The 25,936-nt window shown below is 36.5% G+C and overlaps 1 protein-coding gene across 13 annotated transcripts in view; it reads right to left on the bottom strand.

Moving 5' to 3' along the window:
* Positions 1 to 25,936, bottom strand: part of ADAM22 (ADAM metallopeptidase domain 22) — a 258,039-nt gene that overhangs the window by 53,486 nt on the left and 178,617 nt on the right. For all 13 annotated transcript variants that reach the window (XM_038004584.2, XM_073009144.1, XM_038004582.2 and 10 more), the window contains 9 exons: positions 23,978 to 24,052; positions 22,221 to 22,292; positions 21,244 to 21,410; positions 19,734 to 19,818; positions 18,268 to 18,358; positions 16,639 to 16,690; positions 3,695 to 3,794; positions 1,642 to 1,713; positions 1,330 to 1,422 (listed from right to left, as the gene is read on the bottom strand). In XM_038004584.2, coding sequence (XP_037860512.2) covers positions 1,330 to 1,422; positions 1,642 to 1,713; positions 3,695 to 3,794; positions 16,639 to 16,690; positions 18,268 to 18,358; positions 19,734 to 19,818; positions 21,244 to 21,410; positions 22,221 to 22,292; positions 23,978 to 24,052 — 807 coding nt within the window. The remainder of the gene's footprint in view (positions 1 to 1,329; positions 1,423 to 1,641; positions 1,714 to 3,694; positions 3,795 to 16,638; positions 16,691 to 18,267; positions 18,359 to 19,733; positions 19,819 to 21,243; positions 21,411 to 22,220; positions 22,293 to 23,977; positions 24,053 to 25,936) is intronic.

The following is a 25,936-nucleotide window of genomic DNA, read 5'->3' on the forward strand; positions in this document are numbered from 1 at the left end:
GACACAGTGGTAGAGTGGAAACAACAAACTGCTGAGAGCAGATCTGGGGTATAACTGTACATCTATTCCTTACTGGCTGAGTGAGCCTGTGTACAGGTTATTTAACTTCCTTGAGACTGAGATTGTTTAATGATAAAAATCAGGACAATAATGCCTATCCCAAAAGTGTGCTTGTGAGCATTATCTCAGAGAGTGGTCTCAACCAGGGGTGATTTTACCCGCAAGGGAACATTTGGCAGTGTCTGGAGACATTTTTGGCTGTCCCACCTAGGAGGGGTGCTGCTGGCAACTAATGGGTGGAATGCAGAGATACTGCTAAATATTCTACAACGCACAAGACATACCCTTACAACAAAGGATTATCCAGCCACAAATATCAACAGTGCCAGAGTTGAGAAATTCAGATATAAGATGATACTGAAGTCCTTAGCATAATCTCTGGCACACAGTAGATACTCACTATATAGTTTCATATCCCATCCTCCTTTAACTCATTAGACTAAAGTTAATCAGTAAATTATCACTAAGAGAGTGCTGTGCATATTTATTCATTCACTCAACAAATATTTACTGAGAATGTATACCAATTACTGTCTAAGTGCCTGGCTCTGCTCCATGAAATGTACAGAGGAAAGTGAGAGACAGATAGAAATAATGTAGACTATTATACCAGATTTTATATGAGAAAACAAGAATAGATTTCTTCAGGGGAAGTAAGCCTCAACTGTTAGTCTTGATGTAAAGGCTTAAATATTTGGAGATAAGTATGAGGATGCTGCTGGGAGGATGAAAACATAAAGTGTGTGAAAATGCATTCTAAACTTTCAGGATCAATAATATATGCATGCTATAATCACGTTTCAAAGTACTCCCTTGCTTCCTCAGCAGCTAATGTGAGAGATACACCAAGCTGAGCAACAAGAAAAGATCTACTGAAAGTCTCCTTGGCTTTACCAAGAAAGGCAAACATCATTTAAACATTAGTAACACCTGGTTTCATTTAATGTGCATGCTCCACAGGAAGTATGAAAAGGACAGCCTCTGAAGATTAACAGGGCTCAGGTCCTAGTTCCCCAACTTACTTGGTGTAAGACCTTGGGCAAACTACTTAACCACTACAAGCCTTAGCATTCTCATCTGTTAGATGGGAATAATAACAAGCAACTACACCACACAAGATTTTGTGAGGATCCTATAAAGCACCTGGCACTTAGTCATTTAATATGTATTAGATACTATTTTTGTTATTAGATTATATGTACCCAGCCGTAATGATTTAATCAACTATGTTCTTTTTTTTCTGTCAAATGATCATTAACGTTTATTTACCTTGCACTTTTTACAGCAAAGACCGTCACTGCATTGAGAGTCTTGAGTCAAGGTGCATTTCTTACAACACTCTGCTCCTTCAAGGACACATTCCTAAGGAATATAAACATTTTCAAAACATCAGAAAATGGTGTCACTTTCCTGAAAGTAACAGGATATTTTCTAAAATAGATATACAAACTCACAATAATTTTTCTTCCACAAATCCTATAAAATTTCCAGGCATGACACTTGCTCCATACGTCTCAGTGTGTGGACCTGGAATGACCCTCAATTACCTTGAAAATATCATCAAAACAACCAGAGACTTACGGCCGGGGTTCCACAGTCACACTCCTCTCCAGTTTCAATGAAGCCATTACCACATTCAGGAGGATCAAGAAGCTGTAAGGAAAACCAAAAAGTGAACTAAAATATAGAAAAATCAACATCAAAGACTTTGAGAGACCATAAGTGCCATACCCAAATACACCTGCCCTGCCAAGTCATTCTAAAATATAGTTTTATTTTCCTAAACTAGAAAGCATGAGCTCAGAACTTGGAACTTTAGAACAGAAGTATCTATTTCTGTTTCCTTTTCATATTTAATATACATAGCATATAGTGTACCTATATATTTATATATATAACATATATACCACATAGGATCTGGTAAATGTCATCAAAATTAAAGATGATCTAACCATTCACTAAAATCAAGCCAGACTCTCTCCTGAAAATTCATTTGAAACCAGCAGCAGGGGATTTGGAGTTAGATGTCTAGATGAAAATCTTGGCTCAAGTACTTATCTTGGGTAAATTACTTAACATCTCAGAGACCTTAATATCTAGAACAGGAATAATAATAATAATAGTTGTCCATTTACATCAGAAAATTTTTGAGGATTAAGTTTAGCCATCTGTGAAAAATGCTTTATTACTGTATCTCCTTCTGATACAGGAAACTATTTCTTAGACAATGAGAAAAGCATCAAAAAATTAGTATATCCATTGATCTACTTAATATAAAATACAGCTCCTCCTATTAAGATAGTTTTGCAGCAAACTAAAATTAAATTTTCCCCAGAGATTGAAGCAAATTTTGACCTGTCCAAGTGTATGTTTTAGGTCTGTTTTATTGTTTAGCTCTTCATCAATTTTGTTCTCTTTTGAATATAATGTATCCTATGGTGACAGGCAAAATTAGTAAATAATTGTTATATGCCAGATACATAATATTCATTCAAAAGCTAATCAAAGTCTACATATCATAGAATGAAAATGTACACACACCAGTAAACAGATGGACATACACATGCACACATATACTTTCATAACTAACTAGAGGAAAAAAAAACACAAAATAAAGAATATATACAACAACAACAAAACCCACTTGATTTTAAATATTCTCTCTTCTACAAATGAATCAACTTTTGTCTATATTTCATTTTTGGTTGAAACAGATCATAACAAATAAAAAACAGTCAAAATGGAAACTTATCCAAATGAAAACCACACTTATTCTCTTACTCTGGGTTTACAATAATCAGTTATTTTGGTAAAAAGACTTGAATTGTTTAGTATTTACGGCAGCAGTGACACAGTTCAAATATTCTTTCCAATCTTTTGAAGAGCCTTAAAATTGTCAATTCATTTTTCAATTCAATTCAGTGAAATTTCTAAATTTCACTGTAGTGAACAGAAAATTAAACCAGGTAAATTAAACTGATTTCAAAGGCAATGGTGCATATCCCTGTGGTGCACAGAAGCATTTCGCAGTTCACATAATTCACAAGGACAAAGCATTTTTTTTTAACATGCAAAGTCTTCAAAATGCAGGAGGAAGACCTTCTTTCTAGTCAGTAACCAGAGGATGCACTGCAAGTTGTAAAAGCCTGTGACAAAGTCCAAGACCGTCTTCACTTCTGCTTTAGAAAGACTTGCTTTTCATATTGAGAAATACTTGTAATTTTAACATACTGCTCATTCAGAAAAGCAGTGGTAGGGAGTGATGAGGGTAGATATGCCCCTACATTCTACCTGTATGAGTTGTGATTAGGTAACCAAAAAAAAAAATAAGCATCAAGAAAATAAAAAAGAAAAGTAATAAAACCACTTTTGTAAACTAACTCTGAATCATCACTTGGCTATAAAAAAAGAAAGTGGAAATTTTTCAGACAGCAAACACTGTTATTTCAGAATAGCCCAAAATGCCCAACATTAAAGCTGACTTTGAATATCCAAATACATAGCATATCTAGAATATGTACATATAGGGCGAGTTGAAAAGCTCTCTAAGATTCAATAGTTGAAAATGTGTATTTATAATATTTTAGAAAGGTTGATAATTAATATTATAAACCTTGTTAGACACACTTATTACCTTAGAAGGTTTGTTGAAAAGGCAGGCACCACCTCCACTATTCAGGAAGTCATGATACTCTTCAACATTACACTGGGTGAACTTTTTAGGAAGGTAATAGCTATAAAAGAGAAGAAAATCAATAGCTGGGTTCAACTCATCTCTCTTGTTTGTGAATATGTCTGAAAACTGAACACTTAAAATTGTATATTACTCTTTAAAATGAGGGAAAAAAGTCTACTTATGTATGACATTTATATTCAATCTATAAGAGTTTTGTTCAATTAACATTATTTCTAAATTCTTCATTTGGTGACTAATAGTTACTGTGGGTTTTTCATTATTTGCATGTGCATTCAAGTTAAATCAAGGAGAGCTGGGAAAAATTTATTTCATAATGAGTCTTCCCTAAATATTAAAACTGAGCTAGAATCCAAACTGCAGAGCATTCCACAAAATAACTGACCTATAATATAAATGTGTCAGGTCTTAAGAGTCAAAGAAAGAGGAACTGTTCCAGACTGAAGGAAGCTAAAGAGACATAAAAATGAAATGTGATTCTTTTTGTTACAAATGACAATATTCAAACCTGGGACAATCTTGAATGAAGGCTAAGAATTAGATAATTTTACTGGTTGTATAGTGGTTATGTAGGAGGATGTACTTCTTTGTAGAAAATGCAAAGTCAGGTGTTTAGGAGTAATGGCATACTAAGCAATTTATGATCCACCAGACAAAAAGTTTCTTTGTTATTAATCTTGCAACTCTTCTTTAGGTTTGAGGTTTTTTTTTTTAAAGTATTCTTTAAAAAAACTAATAAAAGGTCAATAGAAAAAAGATCTTGATTAGAGAATAATTTGGCAACATGCATTAAGAATCTTCAAAAAGAGCACACCTTTGGATCTAGTAATTCTACTTTTAGCAATTTTTCTTGAGGAAATAATTAGCTATGTGCACAAAAATGTATGAACAAAGATATTTGTGGTCACACAATTTATAACAGGAAATAACAAAAGCATAAACTAAATGTTCAACAGTAAGAACTGTTAACTAAACTGTGATGTAGTAATAAAACAGAATACCATATAGTTATTAATGATCACAGTGTTGAAGAACAGGCTCAGAAAAATGCTGACTATACAGTGTTAAATACCAAGGTTATCACTGGGGAAAAGTCACCAAAATTTTATTTTCTATATTTTTAAAACATTGTTTTACATTGAGCTTTGATAAAAAGGGAAAAAAGATAAGAATGAGTAGTTTTTATAAAGTTTCCCAGTAGCCTGCAAAAACTGTCCATTTATATCCCTACTTCTTCTAAGCATAGTTAATACTTTGTTATCAATTAATGGAATTTATAATGATTATTTACCCTAAACTCATTTCTAAAGTGCTTCATGCCAAACTCTCCAAATAAAGCTGTCTTGAGTTTAAGTTGTCTAAACTCCCTTACTTCCTTCACCTCCACTTTCTATAAGCAGATGAGGAGGGTTTCCAGATGCTACAGGAATTTAATCAACTTGAACAAGCAGCCTGTTTTACAGCCTTCTGCCTTGCAGCCTGCTCTTTCCCACACTTTGTACGGAATGTGGTCACCTAGTCAGCTGGAACCAGCTCCGGACAAACTGACAATTTATAAATGAGCCCAAGTAAAGTTTCCTCATTACCATGCTGAAGTCTCCACCACGGGAGGAACTATAGCTTCATTACTATAACTTGAAACCTACGTGCTGACATAATGATTCACTGTATCTGTACCACTGGGACCCCTCCTCTACATGCGATGACACACCCTCTCCCTGTCCACCTCCCCATAAAACCCTCCTGTTGCTTTCCCTCAGGAAGACACTCGGCTACAGAATACTCCCAGAGCTCTCTGTACTTGTGACTAGTAATAAAACTCCCATTGATCAAAACCTGTTTTTTTGTTTTTTTTTTTTTTTGAGGTAGGGAACTCACTCTGTTGCCCAAGCTGGAGTGCAGTGGTGTGATCTCCGCTCACTGTAGCTTGGACCTCCTGGGCTCAAGTGATTCTCCCACCTCAGCCTCCTGAGTAGCTAGGACTACAGGCATGTGCCACCATGCCCAGCTAATTTTTAAGTTTGTACAAAGTTTCCCCATGTTGCCCAGGCTGATCTCGAACTCTTGGGCTCAAGCGATTCTCTCAAAGTGCTAGGATTACAGGCATGAGCGACTGGGCCAGCCAAAACCTGCATTCTGGTGAAGAGTTGTTTGTTCTTGCCAGGCAAAGGAACCAGGTTTTTTTCAAGTAACAAATCCTAAAAAGACATGAACTTTATTCTTCATTTGAAAGTTTCTTACACATATTGTAGCTGCACCAGACCAATCTGGTTCAACTTTTATGTAATAATGTTATGACTTGTTTCTCAGTTGCCATGGACCCTCACGTCACATAGGCTGACCATGCTCAGATGAACCAATGGTGCAACCACAGGAGGAATCTAAATGCTCAGCTGAGAAGCAGGAATTGAATTAATCAGCAGATATGATGACAAAGTTTGGATGTTTGTCCCCTCCAAATCTCATGTTAAAATATGACCCCAATGTTGAGACTGGGGTCTAATGAGAGAGTCCCATGAATGGCTTAGTGCCCTTCAAGAGGAAATGGCTGATAATAAGTTTACACGAGATCTGGTTGTTAAAAAGAGTCTAGCACCCCCTCCCTTCTCCCCTGCTCACTCTCTTGCCATGTGACACACCTGCTTCCCCTTGCCTTCTGTCATGAGTAAAAGCTGAGATCTCGGGTGATTTCTGCATTTTCAACTGAGGTACTGGGTTCATCTCACTGGGGAGTGCCAGACGATCGGTGCTGGTCAGCTGCTGCAGCCCGACCAGCGAGAGCTGAAGCAGGGCGAGGCATTGCCTCACCTGGAAAGCGCAAGGGGGAAGGGAATCCCTTTTCCTAGCCAGGGGAACTGAGACACACAACACCTGGAAAATCGGGTAACTCCCACCCCAAAACTGCGCTTTAAGCAAACAGGCACACCAGGAGATCATATCCCACACCTGGCCGGGAGGGTCCCACACCGACGGAGCCTCCCTCATTGCTAGCACAGCAGTGTGTGATCTACCGGCAAGGCAGCAGCGAGGCTGGGGGAGGGGCGCCCGCCATTGCTGAGGCTTAAGTAGGTAAACAAAGCTGCTGGGAAGCTCGAACTGGGTGGAGCTCACAGCAGCTCAAGGAAACCTGCCTGTCTCTGTAGACTCCACCTCTGGGGACAGGGCACAGTAAACAATAACAAACGCAGCAGCTCTGCAGACGCAAACGACTCTGTCTGACAGCTTTGAACAGAGCAGTGGATCTCCCAACACGGAGGTTGAGATCTGAGAAGGGACAGACTCCCTGCTCAAGTGGGTCCCTGACCCCTGAGTAGCCTAACTGGGAGACATCCCCCACTAGGGGCAGTCTGACACCCCACACCTCACAGGGTGGAGTACACCCCTGAGAGGAAGCTTCCAAAGCAAGAATCAGACAGGTAAACTCACTGTTCAGAAATATTCTATCTTCTGCAGCCTCTGCTGCTGATACCCAGGCAAACAGGGTCTGGAGTGGACCTCAAGCAATCTCCTACAGCTACAACCTACAGCTGAGGATCCTGACTGTTAGAAGGAAAGCTATCAAACAGGAAGGACACCTACACCAAAACCCCATCAGTACATCACCATCATCAAAGACCAGAGGCAGATAAAACCACAAAGATGGGGAAAAAGCAGGGCAGAAAAGCTGGAAATTCAAAAAATAAGAGCGCATCTCCCCCGGCAAAAGAGCGCAGCTCATCGCCAGCAACGGATCAAAGCTGGACGGAGAATGACTTTGATGACATGAGAGAAGAAGGCTTCAGTCCATCAAATTTCTCAGAGCTAAAGGAGGAATTACGTACCCAGCGCAAAGAAACCAAAAATCTTGAAAAAAAAGTGGAAGAATTGATGGCTAGAGTAATTAATGCAGAGAAGCTCACAAACGAAATGAAAGAGACGAAAACCATGGCACGAGAAATACGTGACAAATGCAAAAGCTTCAGTAACGGACTCGATCAACTGGAAGAAAGAATGTCAGCGATGGAGGATCAAATGAATGAAATGAAGTGAGAAGAGAAACCAAAAGAAAAAAGAAGAAAAAGAAATGAACAAAGCCTGCAAGAAGTATGGGATTATGTAAAAAGACCAAATCTACGTCTGATTGGGGTGCCTGAAAGTGACGGGGAAAATGGAACCAAGTTGGAAAACACTCTTCAGGATATCATCCAGGAGAACTTCCCCAACCTAGTAGGGCAGGCCAACATTCAGATCCAGGAAATACAGAGAACGCCACAAAGATACTCCTCAAGAAGAGCAACTCCAAGACACATAATTGCCAGATTCACCAAAGTTGAAATGAAGGAAAAAATCTTAAGGGCAGCCAGAGAGAAAGGTCGGGTTACCCACAAAGGGAAGCCCATCAGACTAACAGCAGATCTCTCGGCAGAAACTCTTCAAGCCAGAAGAGAGTGGGGGCCAATATTCAACATTCTTAAAGAAAAGAATTTTCAACCCAGAATTTTATATCCAGCCAAACTAAGTTTCATAAGTGAAGGAGAAATAAATTCCTTTACAGATAAGCAAATGCTTAGAGATTTTGTCACCACTAGGCCTGCCTTACAAGAGACCCTGAAGGAAGCACTAAACATGGAAAGGAACAACTGGTACCAGCCATTGCAAAAACATGCCAAAATGTAAAGACCATCAAGGCTAGGAAGAAACTGCATCAACTAACGAGCAAAATAACCAGTTAATATCATAATGGCAGGATCAAGTTCACACATAACAATCTTAACCTTAAATGTAAATGGACTAAATGCTCCAATTAAAAGACACAGACTGGCAAACTGGATAAAGAGTCAAGACCCATCAGTCTGCTGTATTCAGGAGACCCATCTCACATGCAGAGACATACATAGGCTCAAAATAAAGGGATGGAGGAAGATTTACCAAGCAAATGGAGAACAAAAAAAAGCGGGGGTTGCAATACTAGTCTCTGATAAAACAGACTTTAAACCATCAAAGATCAAAAGAGACAAAGAAGGCCATTACATAATGGTAAAGGGATCAATTCAACAGGAAGAGCTAACTATCCTAAATATATATGCACCCAATACAGGAGCACCCAGATTCATAAAGCAAGTCCTTAGAGATTTACAAAGAGACTTAGACTCCCATACAATAATAATGGGAGACTTCAACACTCCACTGTCAACATGAGACAGATCAACGAGACAGAAAGTTAACAAGGATATCCAGGAATTGAACTCATCTCTGCAGCAAGCAGAACTAATAGACATCTATAGAACTCTCCACCCCAAATCAACAGAATATACATTCTTCTCAGCACCACATCGTACTTACTCCAAAATTGACCACATAATTGGAAGTAAAGCACTCCTCAGCAAATGTACAAGAACAAAAATTATAACAAACTGTCTCTCAGACCACAGTGCAATCAAATTAGAACTCAGGACTAAGAAACTCAATTAAAACCGCTCAACTACATGGAAACTGAACAACCTGCTCCTGAATGACTACTGGGTACATAACGAAATGAAGGCAGAAATAAAGATGTTCTTTGAAACCAATGAGAACAAAGATACAACATACCAGAATCTCCGGGACACATTTAAAGCAGTGTGTAGAGGGAAATTTATAGCACTAAATGCCCACAAGAGAAAGCAGGAAAGATCTAAAATTGACACTCTAACATCGCAATTAAAAGAACTAGAGAAGCAAGAGCAAACACATTCGAAAGCTAGCAGAAGGCAAGAAATAACTAAGATCAGAGCAGAACTGAAGGAGATAGACACAAAAAACCCTCCAAAAAATCAATGAATCCAGGAGTTGGTTTTTTGAAAAGATCAACAAAATTGACAGACCACTAGCAAGACTAATAAAGAAGAAAAGAGAGAAGAATCAAATCGACGCAATTAAAAATGATAAAGGGGATATCACCACCGAACCCACAGAAATACAAACTACCATCAGAGAATACTATAAACACCTTTACGCAAATAAACTGGAAAATCTAGAAGAAATGGATAATTTCCTGGACACTTACACTCTTCCAAGACTAAACCAGGAAGAAGTTGAATCCCTGAATAGACCAATAGTAGGCTCTGAAATTGAGGCAATAATTAATAGCCTACCAACCAAAAAAAGTCCAGGACCAGATGGATTCACAGCCAAATTCTACCAGAGGGACAAGGAGGAGCTGGTACCATTCCTTCTGAAACTATTCCAATCAATAGAAAAAGAGGGAATCCTCCCTAACTCATTTTATGAGGCCAACATCATCCTGATACCAAAGCCTGGCAGAGACACAACAAAAAAAGAGAATTTTAGACCAATATCCCTGATGAACATCGATGCAAAAATCCTCAATAAAATACTGGCAAACCGGATTCAGCAGCACATCAAAAAGCTTATCCACCACGATCAAGTGGGCTTCATCCCTGGGATGCAAGGCTGGTTCAACATTCGCAAATCAATAAACATAATCCAGCATATAAACAGAACCAAAGACAAGAACCACATCATTATCTCAATAGATGCAGAAAAGGCTTTTGACAAAATTCAACAGCCCTTCATGCTAAAAACGCTCAATAAATTCGGTATTGATGGAACGTACCTCAAAATCATAAGAGCTATTTATGACAAACCCACAGCCAATATCATACTGAATGGGCAAAAACTGGAAAAATTCCCTTTGAAAACTGGCACAAGACAGGGATGCCCTCTCTCACCACTCCTATTCAACATAGTGTTGGAAGTTCTGGCTAGGGCAATCAGGCAAGAGAAAGAAATCAAGGGGATTCAGTTAGGAAAAGAAGAAGTCAAATTGTCCCTGTTTGCAGATGACATGATTGTATATTTAGAAAACCCCATCGTCTCAGCCCAAAATCTCCTTAAGCTGATCAGCAACTTCAGCAAAGTCTCAGGATACAAAATTAATGTGCAAAAATCACAAGCATTCTTATACACCAGTGACAGTCAAACAGAGAACCAAATCAGGAATGAACTTCCATTCACAATTGCTTCAAAGAGAATAAAATACCTAGGAATCCAACTTACAAGGGATGTAAAGGACCTCTTCAAGGAGAACTACAAACCACTGCTCAGTGAAATAAAAGAGGACACAAACAAATGGAAGAACATACCATGCTCATGGATAGGAAGAATCAATATCGTGAAAATGGCCATACTGCCCAAGGTAATTTATAGATTCAATGCCATCCCCATCAAGCTACCAATGAGCTTCTTCACAGAATTGGAAAAAACTGCTTTAAAGTTCATATGGAACCAAAAAAGAGCCCGCATCTCCAAGACAATCCTAAGTCAAAAGAACAAAGCTGGAGGCATCACGCTACCTGACTTCAAACTATACTACAAGGCTACAGTAACCAAAACAGCATGGTACTGGTACCAAAACAGAGATATAGACCAATGGAACAGAACAGAGTCCTCAGAAATAATACCACACATCTACAGCCATCTGATCTTTGACAAACCTGAGAGAAACAAGAAATGGGGAAAGGATTCCCTATTTAATAAATGGTGCTGGGAAAATTGGCTAGCCATAAGTAGAAAGCTGAAACTGGATCCTTTCCTTACTCCTTATACGAAAATTAATTCAAGATGGATTAGAGACTTAAATGTTAGACCTAATACCATAAAAATCCTAGAGGAAAACCTAGGTAGTACCATTCAGGACATAGGCATGGGCAAAGACTTCATGTCTAAAACACCAAAAGCAACGGCAGCAAAAGCCAAAATTGACAAATGGGATCTCATTAAACTAAAGAGCTTCTGCACAGCAAAAGAAACTACCATCAGAGTGAACAGGCAACCTACAGAATGGGAGAAAATTTTTGCAATCTACTCATCTGACAAAGGGCTAATATCCAGAACCTACAAAGAACTCAAACAAATTTACAAGAAAAAAACAAACAACCCCATCAAAAAGTGGGCAAAGGATATGAACAGACATTTCTCAAAAGAAGACATTCATACAGCCAACAGACACATGAAAAAATGCTCATCATCACTGGCCATCAGAGAAATGCAAATCAAAACCACAATGAGATACCATCTCACACCAGCTAGAATGGCGATCATTCAAAAGTCAGGAAACAACAGGTGCTGGAGAGGATGTGGAGAAATAGGAACACTTTTACACTGTTGTTGGGATTGTAAACTAGTTCAACCATTATGGAAAACAGTATGGCGATTCCTCAAGGATCTAGAACTAGATGTACCATATGACCCAGCCATCCCATTACTAGGTATATACCCAAAGGATTATAAATTATGCTGCTATAAAGACACATGCACACGTATGTTTATTGCAGCACTATTCACAATAGCAAAGACTTGGAATCAACCCAAATGTCCATCAGTGACAGATTGGATTAAGAAAATGTGGCACATATACACCATGGAATACTATGCAGCCATAAAAAAGGATGAGTTTGTGTCCTTTGTAGGGACATGGATGCAGCTGGAAACCATCATTCTCAGCAAACTATCACAAGAACAGAAAACCAAACACCGCATGTTCTCACTCATAGGCGGGAACTGAACAATGAGATCACTTGGACTCGGGAAGGGGAACATCACACACTGGGGCCTATCATGGGGAGGGGGGAGGGGGGAGGGATTGCATTGGGAGTTATACCTGATGTAAATGACGAGTTGATGGGTGCAGCACACCAACATGGCACAAGTATACATATGTAGCAAACCTGCACGTTGTGCACATGTACCCTACAACTTGAAGTTTAATAATAATAAATAAATTAAAAAAAAAAAAAAAGCTGAGATCTCACCAGGAACCAGGCAGATGCTGGTGCCATGCTTGTACAGCCTGCAGAACTGTGAGCCAATTAAGCCTCTTTTCTTTATAAATTACCCAATCTCAGGTTTTCATTTATAACAATGAAAAACAAACTAATATACACTGAATGACAGGATCCAGTATCCAATCAGATTGAGCTCTGGCATCCAGTCCATCCAGTCTGATAATACCTCCTAGCACCACCTCATTGCAAGATCCAATCAGATCATGCCTCATTATCCTATGCTTATAAAACCTGACACAGCCTCCTGCTCAGCGAGACACTGCTTTGGGAACTATCCATGGTATTCTACTTACTTGTTAAAAGTAATAAAATCTCTTTCATTTAATCTTCCTTGGTTATGATAATTAAGTTGATACCCACGAAGTGACCAACCAAGCCACCTGTTTTACAGTAACAATATTACTTCCTTTTTCCTTGCAATGCTTTTACTCCAGCCAATGTTTTTATCACCTTTTCCTCTAATCCATCCAACATATATCTGCCAGAGTTATCAAATTTAAATGGGTCTTTTTTCAAAGTCCCACCTTTTATTTATTTATTTATTTATTTATTTATTTAGGAACGGAGTCTCACTTTATTCATTTATTTATTTAGAGATGGAGTCTCACTCTTGTTGCCCAGGCTGGAGTACAGTGGCGTGATCTCAGCTCACTGCAACTTAAGCCTCCTGGGTTCAAGCAATTTTCCTGCCTTAGCTTCCTTAGTAGCTGGGATTAGCTGGGATTACAGGCGCCTGCCACCACACCCAGCTAATTTTTGTACTTTTAGTAGAGATGGGGTTTCGCCATGTTGGCCAGGCTGGTCTTGAACTCCTGACCTCAGGTGATCTGCCTGCCTCAGCCTCCCAAAGTGCTGGGATTACAGATGTGAGCCACCATGTCCAGCCCCAAAGTCCCTCTTTATCCTACTGGTCAAAACCTGAGTTGGATCCATACTGCCAAAGTAAAAAGTCACTAACTCTTAGTGTAGGACTCTTAGAAGTCAAAGTCTAGTTGAGCCTCCTATAAAGGCCTCTCTGTAAAAGCACCCTCAGGGGTCATAGCCAAGCCCACCCTCCTGCCCACTGCAGAGCTGGGAGGAAGCTCAGTCTGTTCTCCAACACTTGGCTGTGACAGTATACTCCCCAACAGGGAAGGTTTTAAAATATATGAACAGTTGAAAATTTGTGGATTGTTCTTACCTTTATTTTTCCACATCTAATTTCTAACTTGTGAACAGTTCTGTATTCTTAACTATATAAAGCCTTATTCCTCTGCCTTAACATAGCCCCTTCAAATATCTGAAGGCAGATATCATGTCTCTCCCCTGCCTCTGCCCCCACAACTTCTGTTTCACAGAATAATATAGCTATTGTATTCAGTGCATTCTTCAAATTTTAATTTTTGTACCTTTAAATAGGACTGAAGGTATTCATTTCAACCCTGCTTTCTAATATTTAGCTGTACAGAACTTCAGAAAGTAGAAATGGTAGGGGATGTACCCATGGGAACAAATGTTCATAATTACTGCTGCTTGGTGATATTTGGCGTAATCAAATTATTGCATCATATCCCATAGTTTTATACAAACGGCTCTTCTCTTATTTGCATCTCTTTAATGTAAGAATTCCAGTGTACACAGCTGTATGTATCTGAAGGTAGCCATTTGACTTCACTGTATATTATGCTTAATGCTATGCAGATTATCTATTAAACATTTTAATAATCAGGATAATCAAATATACTACATAGGATTTAAAAGACAAGAATCTCTAGTATGAAATTAATTGTTAAAACTGCATCTATAGAACTTATATCATTTCCTCTCATTACTAAACAAAAAGTCCAAAGATTTTTGGAGAAATATTTTACTTTATTATTATTATTATTAATATTATTATTATTATTATTAAAGACAGGGTCTCACTCTGTCACCCATGCTGGCGTTCAGTGGCACAATCATGGCTCACTGCAGCCTCAACCTCCCCAGAATCAGGTGATCCTCCCACCTCAGCTTCCCAAGTTGCTGGGACTACAGGTGTGTGCCACCACGCCTGGTTAATTTTTGTATTTTTTGTAGAGATGGGGTTTCGCCATGTTGCTTAGGCTGGTCTCAAACTCCTGGGCTCAAGTGATCTGCCTGCCTCAGTCTCTCAAAGTGCTGGGATTACAGCCATGAGCCACCGCACCCGACTGGAAAAATATTTTAAACACATGTTTGCATATATATTCCCTCCATCATTTATTTTCCTTGCTATACATATCCTGCGCGTTCAAAATTCAAATACAATCAAGAAATATTTGTTGAAAATCAAGTTTTTACAAAGGATTATGGTGTGAGGTCTGAAATATGTGTTAACATAATAAGCAATCTCTCAAAAATTTATAACTAATTTGTGAAAGACAGCATAAGTACACATGATTAAATTATAATGCAGGGGTTAAAATTATAACAAATCTCAGATGGTTAGAAATGTGGTTAGATAGAGGAAAAAGGGAAAGGCATTCCAGATGAAGAGAATATATTGAGGAAATCAAATGAAGTTGGTAATTAATGTACAATTACGGTGAGCAAGTATTTAAGAAGCTGAAAATCTATGTAGTATTATGATTAGCAAATCGAAAAAGCTAGAAATTCCTGTACAATTATGGTAAACAAACCGATCATGAAAAGTAGGGGAAAAGAAGATTGCAGATGAGAATGAGGAAAGATTATGGGCATCTAAATAATGAAGCTAAGATTTTGAACCACATTCTTTAGACATCAGAGACTCACAAAATTTCTGAACAGGACAATGGCATTTAATGAACAAGAGTTGTATATTAACAGGATGGATAAATCTCACAAACATCATGTTGATAAAAAAAAAACAGCAAGTCACAGAAGAATACATACAGCATGATGTATTTCACATAAACTGAAAACATGCAAACCAAATGCTATGTTTTACTCCAACATACATACATACCGCACAGTAGAAGTATAAAGAATGACTTGAGAATGATAGGAACCAAACTCAGATGGTGGTGACCTTGGCTGGGGTTGAGGATTAATAATGGAGGACACAAGGGAGATTTAACCACAAATGCAGTATTTTACTTTTTAAAAGCTGGATAACGGGTGTACAAATGTCCACTGTTATATTCTTCATACATTTTTAATGATGATGATTCCGAATGTATCACTATTGCCCTCGTTTAAACTTTTACCATTTTTTGCTGTTATTATTTTAGTAGCATTCCAACTTTTTTTATTTCCATAGGTTTTCTGGGGAACAGGTGGTATTTGGTTACAAGAGTAAGTTCTTTAGTGGTGATTTGTGAGATTTTGGTGGACCCATCACCCAAGCACTGAACCCAATTTATACTCAATATTTGAAATGTTATTAAAATAATAACAGCAAAAGATGGCCAAAGTTTAAACTAGGGCAGTAATGATAAGCTTGGAATAAAAGGGATAACTGTAAAATTTACTTACAAGAATAAAAGACAAGCATTGATGACTGAGCTTGTGAAGGGGAGGACAGTATACAATGAAAACCTTTCTCAGGAAAGCAGACTGTACATTTCTCTTCCCAACTCCCTTTTCAGTGATACCACATTATGAAGCCATCAGTGACAGCTTGAAGTCAGCCATTGCGGGAATATTTACACCTCAGAAAAGTGAGAAAGCTACAAATCCAGGCTGTTTTCTAATTTTTGTTTTCAAGAGTTAACTTACCAGCACAGTACTGTTTATAAACCATTTAATTAGAATTGAAGGAAATGAAAGGAAAGGGAATTAGCAGGCAAGCCATCAAAAACAAAGTTGTCCCTCATTTCTTACATTTATAGCCTAGATTTAAGGCTAAAGAAAAAAAAATATCTGATGTCTACCAACTTAGTCGACATCAATTGTTTTTATAAATAAGAGGTTATTTTGCAAAAATATTTTATATACAGAACCATTAAGAATAGTTATTTCTGATTTCTTATAAATGCTAGATTCCATGCACTAAGTTATTGAGTGTCATATTCCTCAGAAGACAACAACACAGCAGGGAATGTAAGACTGAGTTATTTTCAAATACAAATGGCTCACCCAGTGTCTCCCATTATGCACCCGGACCACGTGTCCTCGCATTTACATTCACCTAAGAGAAAATTAACACACATGCCATGTTATAAAGTGAACACAGTTGCACTAAAGCAGTTTCTGTTTTAAATTCATTATCTCCATTTTATTCCTTAAAATACCTTTTAAAAAGTAATAGCTTCTTTCTAATTCATCTTACAATAGTTTTTTATGTAATATACAACAAAAATATACTTTGATCCTATCAAAATTATATAATTTTTGCCAAAAAAACCCATTGTATTTTAACAAATGGCCATATTTAAACTATTTAATCAAATACCAATGGAAGAATGAAAAACTTTATGGCACTATTAAAGGATCTCAGTTTCACAGGCCTTTATGAGAACTATCATAATTTCTTGACCATTTTTGAAAGTCTCTGCACACACCAAGGTTTCTGGTAGAACGCAGGGGAATATTATTGGGTAAGCAGAAGGGTTTCAGAATCAGGAAATATTAGGGTTCAAAACCTGAGTTTGCCATTTGATATATGTGTAATCTTAGAGACATTATTCTTGTAAGATCTAGTCACTTCACCTATAAAATGGGGCTAAAAATGGGTGCCCTGTAGAATTATCTGGAGAATTAAATGAGTATCTAAATGGAAGTAATACCAGCAAGCATTCAATCATCTGGCATATAATAAGTACTCTATAAATGGTAATAGCTTTTTTTTTTTTTTTTTTTTTTTTTTTTTTGAGATAAGAGTCTCGCTCTGTGGCCCAGGCTGAAGTGTAATGGCACAATCTTGGCTCACTGCAACCTCTGCCTCCTGGGTTCAAGTGATTCTCTTACCTCAGTCTCCTGAGTAGCTGGTACTACAAGAGCCTGCCACCACACCTGGCTAATTTTGGTATTTTTAGTAGAGATGGGGTTTCACCATGTTGGCAAGGCTGGTCTCAAACTCCTAACCTCAGGTGATCCACCTGCTTCAGCCTCCCAAAGTGCTGGGATTCCAGATTATAAAAATATTTACAATGTTTGTTACTAAAATAAAAATGGAAATCATCAAATTTTAATGGTAAATACACAGTATTTGACCATTCAGGGTAAAGTGACTTTACCTACTTGAGAAAAGACATTCTTCATAGATACCAAACCTAGCATATTTTACTAGGTCCATTTATTAACTAAGCTTTTTATCAGTTCTGATCCTGACAGGGAAATTCTACCTCTGTGGCCACGTTCAGAGATGTTTTAAATAAAACATAAAAAAAAACAGTATGTCTGAAACCTATATGCCTAGAATTCTCTACTAAACATTTATGATGAACAAACTGGGCTTTTTTTTCCCCTTATAAGGTTAAATTCAGCTTGAATTTATTATCACATGGCTTTAAAGTTCACTATAGTCATAGAAATTTCCACCTATAATGTAAATATTTATTTGTATTACTTTGGAAAACAACAGTTTGTGCTGTTTATCTTTTATCTTTTACTACCATTCTTTTACTACCATTCAAATTCTTTTTATCTTTTACTACCATTCAAATTATTTTCATCAAGCAACTAAATCAAAAAATTTTACGCTCCAAAATATTTTACAAATAGTCTATTTTAAATACAACTAACCACACAAGCACTAAAACTTACCGCTTGCTAACTTTCTTTTGTCTGAGATAATACCAATATTATGGGCTAATGACTGGGCAAGTGTAACAGCCATTAAATCAGTTTTCCCAAACTGAAAAACAAAAACAAAAATAAAATATATATAAATCCAACTTGTCACTGAAAAAGAACCAGAGAAAAATGTCACAATATCGCTGAAAATAAGTAATTTCTAAGCAATTTCTTTAGCAGAGGCTAAACACACTGTAGCCAGCACTGAATATGCATTTGGGAAAAAGTGGTAAGAAACAAAAATCCATGTTTGATTAGGTCTTACAGGGAATACTAGAAGTCAGGAAATAATCACAGCTTTTGGGTTTTGGAAATGTATATCTGAGTCCAAATTTCACCAGTGACATTCTTGAAAAATTCAATATTGGTATATAATTAAATCAGTCTTTTGGATAATACAAAATAAAATTAAATCGGTAATTTTTTTTAGAACTTCTTCATCTTTGTGTCCACTTGTAATCCTGAAATTCCCCTCAAGTGGAATAGAATGGGGCTTCAGAAAACAAATGAAATGAGTAACAGGAGGTAGTGACAATCTTTGGGCAATAGAAACTGAAGAACTGAAGAACTGAGGATATATTTTTCAATTTGTAGCCTCTTAAAGATACAAGTATTTTCTTTTCGATCATCTCTAATAGGTTTAGTGCCTTAGGAATAAGAGAAACCCTTTGGAAAACCTACTCTATTTTTCTTATCTCCAAATCTGTTAAATATTAAGGAAAAAATATCCAGTTGGGTTGTTAGGTGACAACCTGATGCTTCAGGAAATTATTCAATTCCCTGGAAAATCATTCAAAGTGAATAATAGGGCCTTATTTTCAATGAAGGTAAAGGTAAAGATTCTCTCAATTTAATCTGTAAGTAGCTTAATCTGGAAATTATTCCAAGTATAACATGAATATATAATAATCATCACATATTATCTCCCATTATTTCCCCAGTTTGTTCTCTGGTCACTTATAGTAACCATATTAGTTTTTTATTTAATTTTTAATTTTATTTTATTTATTTATTTATTTACTTACTTACTTATTTAGAGACAGGGTCTCACTCTGTTGCGCAGGCTGGAGTGCAGTGGCTCAATCTGGGCCCAATACAACCTCTGCCTCCCAGGCTCAAGCCATCCTCCCACTTCAGCCTCCCCAGTAGCTGGGGCTACAGGTACATGCTACTATTTTTGTATTTTTGATAAAGATGAGGTTTTGCCATGTTACCCAGGTTTGTCTCAAACTCCTCATCTCAAGCAATCTGTCCACCTCAGCCTCCCAAAGTGCTGGAATTACAGGAATAAGCCATTGTGACAGGCTGCCATATTGATTTGCAATGTAGCAATCTAACATCTGGAGTATGTGAATACTGAGAAATTCTCTCTTAAGTATGAGGAAAACATTTTCAGCCATCATACCACTTTGTATTGTACAGATGTTCACACCTACTTCATTCACGCCTCCTCCTTTCAGCAACGAGCAAATCCCACCAATATAAGCTGCCCCGCTCCGGCTACTCTCAAATTGACTTCCCCTTTTAGAAAAGGAAATGAAAAATGCTTACTGTTCACAGTTCAAACATCATAACACCTCTCATTATTAGTTTACCACATTTATTTTCTCAATATACATAAGATTTCTATACAATATACTCATGTTGCAAGGGAAGAATGTGAAAATTGTTTATACACGTAACCAAAGAAAAAGGTTTATAAGGGATGTTTTCTCACAAGATTAATAAATATCTTAAATTGAAGTATATCTATTAAAAAATAATTGGTTGATATGATGTACTCTGAAAAAGACACAAAATCACTTCTCTGGTATTTCTGCCAAAAATACATAACTTAACATCAGGCATTCCCCTGAGGAACAGTCAATAAAATAATTGGCCTATACTCTCCAAAAGTATTAAACTCAAAATAGACAAAAGAAAGCTGAGGAAATCTTTCAGATTAAAGGAGACTAAAGAGACATGATGATTAAATGCAATGTGTGATCCTGGATTGGATTTGGATGGGGAAAATTAGCTATAAAAGACATTATTGAGGTAATTGGTGAAATTTGAATATAGACCATGGATTACATAAAAGTATTGTTTATGTTAAATTTTCCAGTTTCAATAATTTACTGTGGTTATATAAGAGAATGTCTTTTTACTCTTAGAGAATATATACTATTTAATAACAAATCCCCAGTAAGTGTCTTCAACTTATTTTCAAAAGGTTCAGGAAAAAAAAACAAAAACAAACAAAAAAACTGAAGGATGGATGAATGGAAGGAAGAGAGGGAGAATGGAAGAAAATTATGAAAGAAATGGGGGAAAATGTGAATAACTGATGAATCCGAATAGAGGGCATATGCAATTTCCTTGTAGTATTCTTGCAACTTTTCTCTAAATTTGAAGTTATATATAAAGTTACCCCAAAATACATCTTTTCTTCCTTTTATAACTTTCTTCAACAGTTCTGACTTTAGATGATAGATTTTTAAAATTCTACTATATATAATTTGCTATTACGTCACATATGCATGCTATCAAAAAAAGAACATAAGAGTGAGAAAAAATTAAAAATAAATTCCAGAAATACTAAGCTGTCATCTCAGAACCAAAAACAGAGAAAACATTAACATTTAAAAGACAGTAACTTTAAAGAATATAATTTATCTGCAGTTAAGAATACTATATATACTGGCAGTATTTTTACTCAGTAAATGCTCTATTTAAACATCTTGAAAAATTAAATAAATATTAAGTAATAAAATAGCTCAAAATTAAAACTTACACTTTCATGGCAATTTTAAACAATCTATACTTTAAAACTTTTTCCAAATCTATCTGCCATCTGCCATGTCAAATCCTAATTGTGTTATGTAGCAGAAAGGATACATTTCAGTCACAATAAAGCATTTAACATGAAATCAGAAAAAGGAATACATCATTACAGAAGTTACGTACGAAAAAAGGTGTACTGCATCACTTTTCTCTTTGATAAAATCCCTCCTGTATTTCATAAACTCACGTAGGGTGATCAATGGATTTTCAGACATAGCAAACTTGTTGTCAGTCGCCCAGGTTTCCATAGCAACCAATACTATCCTGGTCTTAAGTTGGTCTTTATATATCTAGTATATTAATAAAATGAACACATCAGCTGTACATGTGGTAAAATCAAACAGTTTATGAACAGGACTACAAAACTCCTTTCATGGAAAATTCTTTGAGTTTTAGTTAAAGCAAGATAACTTTCTAATTTACATGCATTTCCCTTGAGTAACTGAGACTGAAATTGTTGACTAATACCCAAAGAACAGAGCACTTTTTGGAAACAAAAGGTCCCTTTTGACGAATACTTGCACCCTATTCAAGGTTCCACTTGAATCTGTTTTCTGGTATCCTGGAAAAAGAACTCATGCATGCTTGAGTTCCCTTAGCCAAAAATGGAGCAATGAAGACTCCCCTAAGAAATAATTTATATACAACCTGACTGGCTCTGATTAGACTTGTGAAGAAGGTACTAGCACAGCCTCATCAAGGGAAGATTTGGGAAGTATGGAGGTATAGTGGAATTATTTAGTTGCATCACTGCCACAGCACCAGGCACTCTTGAAAAAGGTACAACTGTTGTACTGCTTCTCCATCATTATAAGTCACTGTGAATATCTTTGTTAGGGGTATGACACAACCTCTGTTTTTACAGTGTGAAAAACACAGGATGGAATTTCAGGCATATCTATGGATAACTTCGATCAGTTCCTCTTCCCAGCCAGACATCAAAGTCAATAAAGTCTATTGCAAGGTCACCTGGGACTTACTAGACACCTTGGTTGAAGTGTAACATAGAGCAGTGAAACTATAAGAATCATATTATCCATTCTATTAGCAATTAGGAAATAAGATTCTCTAGGGCAATAATGGACTGGGTTGATACTTACTACATCTGCCATGTTCACCACAGACTTCGCATAGGTATTGGTATGTACAACGGAAAGCCGATGTTTTTTAAACTGAAAGCAAAAGAAAAAAAGTGAAGGTCTTCCAAAGTGATCAGAAAACAACCATCTCATCAGAGAAAACATGGTGCAATTGAAAGATCCCTACAAATGTAAAAGAAAATCTTTTCTGTAAAAATGTGCTTTCTGTAAAAAAAAGTCAGAGTCAGTTGAGATCAAGTTATTTATCTGCTATGTTGCCTGAGACAAGGCTCTTAAAGGATTGAGGCCTCAATTTATTCATCTGGGAGATGAAGTAAAAAATATCCAATCCATCCATTTCATAGATTTATTTTTATCGGCATTGTTATTCAAAATGATAAAACATATGAAAGTTGTCTATGAATTGCAAGACATACAAATCTAAGTAGGGGTATAGACAGTAAAGTGGATGTGAACACTGCTAAATGCATACAAATCGAAAAGTTCTATAAGACTTATTCAGGAAGAAGAAAGCTCTAAGATAAAGGTCACAACAAGGTGGCATACAGGGCAGATGTGGATCACATAGATCTTTGTTTAGTCTCAAATGTGTTTTAAAAATCAGGAAATATCATGTAAAATCCAATTTCTGGCTTCAGTTAAAATTAGCATTCCCACCTGGTAATAACTGGCAAACACTGAGAGGCAGTTGCTTCCCTTAGACAGGCCACACACCGTTCTTTTCACCACAGGCCTCACCCACCTATGCTGTCTTATACCTGGTTCATTTCACTTATATTATATGTCTACAGATGTCTATGGATATCTAAATTTGTGACTATCTAAAATGCTCAAAATACATGTTGTTATAACTTATTTTATAAAAGTCCTGGGGAACAGTAACATTCACTGGATTCAAATAGGTGGAAAGATAAAACTTAGACCTAACTTGAAGAAGGAAGCAGCACTCAATCCTGATTATGTTGTGATTATTATTATTAGCAACTGTAATAATTAAGATCTAAATTATGTATTTAATCATACATAAATAAATGATAATCTTTTCCTCAAATAAGTAGGTCAAAGTAAAATGCACTTGTACCTGAACTTAAGTAAAATTCAGCAATATGCATCATTAAACATTTTGAGTTTAAAACTTTGGTTACATGGAACAATTAGCATTATAACTCATTGCTGTGCTATGAATGTAGTCATACTGCCTGCAATATGCCCATTAACTGAATATAAACACTATGGGTCGAAATAATTTGATTCAACAACATGAAAGTTTTGTCAAGTTCTTATCCTAATAATCTTCACTGGTTAGCTATGTAAGCATTTGCATATGATTTCTGCACAGTAACACCAAAATAGAAAAATTGCTTTTCCTTTATTAAGATAAAGTTGTACCTTGCAAACTAAAATGTCACATAATTGGTGCCTCATTTTTTCAATATAAAATGGAATTTCCATTTTTTTAAACCTTGTCATTTTAGTAAGTGGAGATTCAAATATTAGCACCTCTACTAACCAAGCAAATTCAAAAGTTGATATTGAGTTACAAAGTATTTTTGAAAACTCAAAAATTACTGCTAGTTATTTCCACCTATGAATATTTCCTAATTGCAGGTTGTTGCTAGTTAACAAATATATTTGATTATACAAATACCTTCTCCAGGTTACAGCTTGACGGGCTTCTTGTTTTTTCTAAACATATTTTTACACTCACCAGTTTTACCCTAGGCACGAACAGGCTTAAAAACAACAGCAAATCATACCATAAGGTGATCATTCACAATCATCAGTTCAATGTATTTGGTTTCTTCTTCTACATTACGAGGATATCGACGAAGCTGTAACACAGGAAAGGAAACAGCACCTAATTCAGCCCTCTAAACTCGGCTGTGAAAACCTAAAAAATATGGAAGAAACTGACAAAACAAAATGTTCCCTTTTTATTCCTTCAGCATTAAAAAATTTTTTCATCAATTTGTTTAGTTTCTGAGTTGGTAATAAATTAACATGGCTCAGAAAATTTAAGAAGTATAAAAGAACAGAAGATGAATGTCTTCCTCTCACCTCTATTCTCCACCTACTCAGTTCCTAGTCCTTCCCCCACAATGGATACAGCAAGTTACTGGTTCCTTCCAAAAATATTTATGCATATAAAACTAAATGTGAATATATCCTTTATTTTGTACTTCCATTTATTTCACTCCTTTCTGCATCTAGCAATTTTATTTAACTGTCTATCTTGAAAATAGTAACATATGAAGAGCATTCTTTTGGGTCCTCTGAAGATCTCTGAGAGGGTACAGGGACTGGAGTGATTGGCACTTTTATTATTTAATCTCCAAACTGGGAGTGAGTCACGTGCCTTCATCTAGGATGGTTCAGAGGATCCCCAAATGACATGGGGTCTTTGTTAAAATAGCTTTGAGAAGTCCCAGTCAGTCTTGAGTTATCTATTACAGCTAGCTTTCTAGAATATTGTCCTATTCTTTCAGTCTATAATTCAAAAACAATAGTTTCACATTAAATCCTGATGGTAATTTTATCTAACTGGGCCTCAAGATAAATATGTCTCTACCTATTCATATAAATATATATATATGCTTATATATTAGTTTATACATAATCTATATATGAGTTTATATGTGTGTATATATGTGTGTGTGTATATATACATATATAAACATTCACAACATTTATAAAGGTCGTAGTAGTAATTCACGGAACACATGGGTCTGAGAGGCAATATATGGCGTATATGTGGTTATAAGCACCTCTCTGAGACCACACTTCCTAGGTCAGAATCCCAACTCCACCAGAGTCACCCTATGTGGCTTCGGGCAAGTTTCTTGATTCTCTTATGTTCAATGTCCTCATCAGTAAAATGAGGATATTATATGTTGAATATCTCTCATCTAAAAATCCAAAACTCCAAATGCTCCAAAATGAAAAACTTTCTGAGCACCAATATGACACTCAAAAGAAATGCTCACTGGAGCACTTCAGATTTCTAATTTTTGAATTAGGGATGCTGAACCACTAAGTATAATGTAAATATTCTGAAATCCACCCCTACTCTCCCTGCTGCCACACACACACACACAAATCAAAATCTGCAACACTTCTGGTCCCAAGCATCTTGGAAAAGGTATACTTAACCTGTGATAACACCTTCCTCTTAAGGTTTTTGAGGGTTACATGTGTTAATATAGTTAAAATTCTTATAATAGACCCTATTATAAGAATTTTACAAGGTAAGTATTCAATAGTATTCAATAAGATTTAGCAATAATTATTCACAATAAAAATCTGTCTATAAACATGTATTTTATTTCAAGGTAATAAAAAGAAGATACCTGATTCCTTCAACTTCTTGATCTTACTAGAGATCTATTTCCTTCATCTTGTGTTTTTAATGGCCACCTCCCCTGCCCACACCACCACAGTGGTGACATCTTGATTCTGATGGCCACAACTCTTAACTTTTCTAAACTACTTGCCAGCTCTGTGATTCGAGCAAGTCATTTTCTCATGTCAGAGTCATCATTTTTCTTTCAGTGAAAGGGGAATAATAGTACCGACTTCATTTGGTTTAAAGCACCATATCAACAGTTATTATTACCCAGTCCAATATCCAGTGGAACAATCATAAAGCCCATGACCTAATTTTATATCCTGGACTCCAAAGATTGCTCAAGTGAGACAAAAGCATTTTGTGGCTTCAC

This window comes from Chlorocebus sabaeus, chromosome 21 (genome assembly GCF_047675955.1).
Source record: "Chlorocebus sabaeus isolate Y175 chromosome 21, mChlSab1.0.hap1, whole genome shotgun sequence".
NCBI lineage: Eukaryota > Metazoa > Chordata > Mammalia > Primates > Cercopithecidae > Chlorocebus > Chlorocebus sabaeus.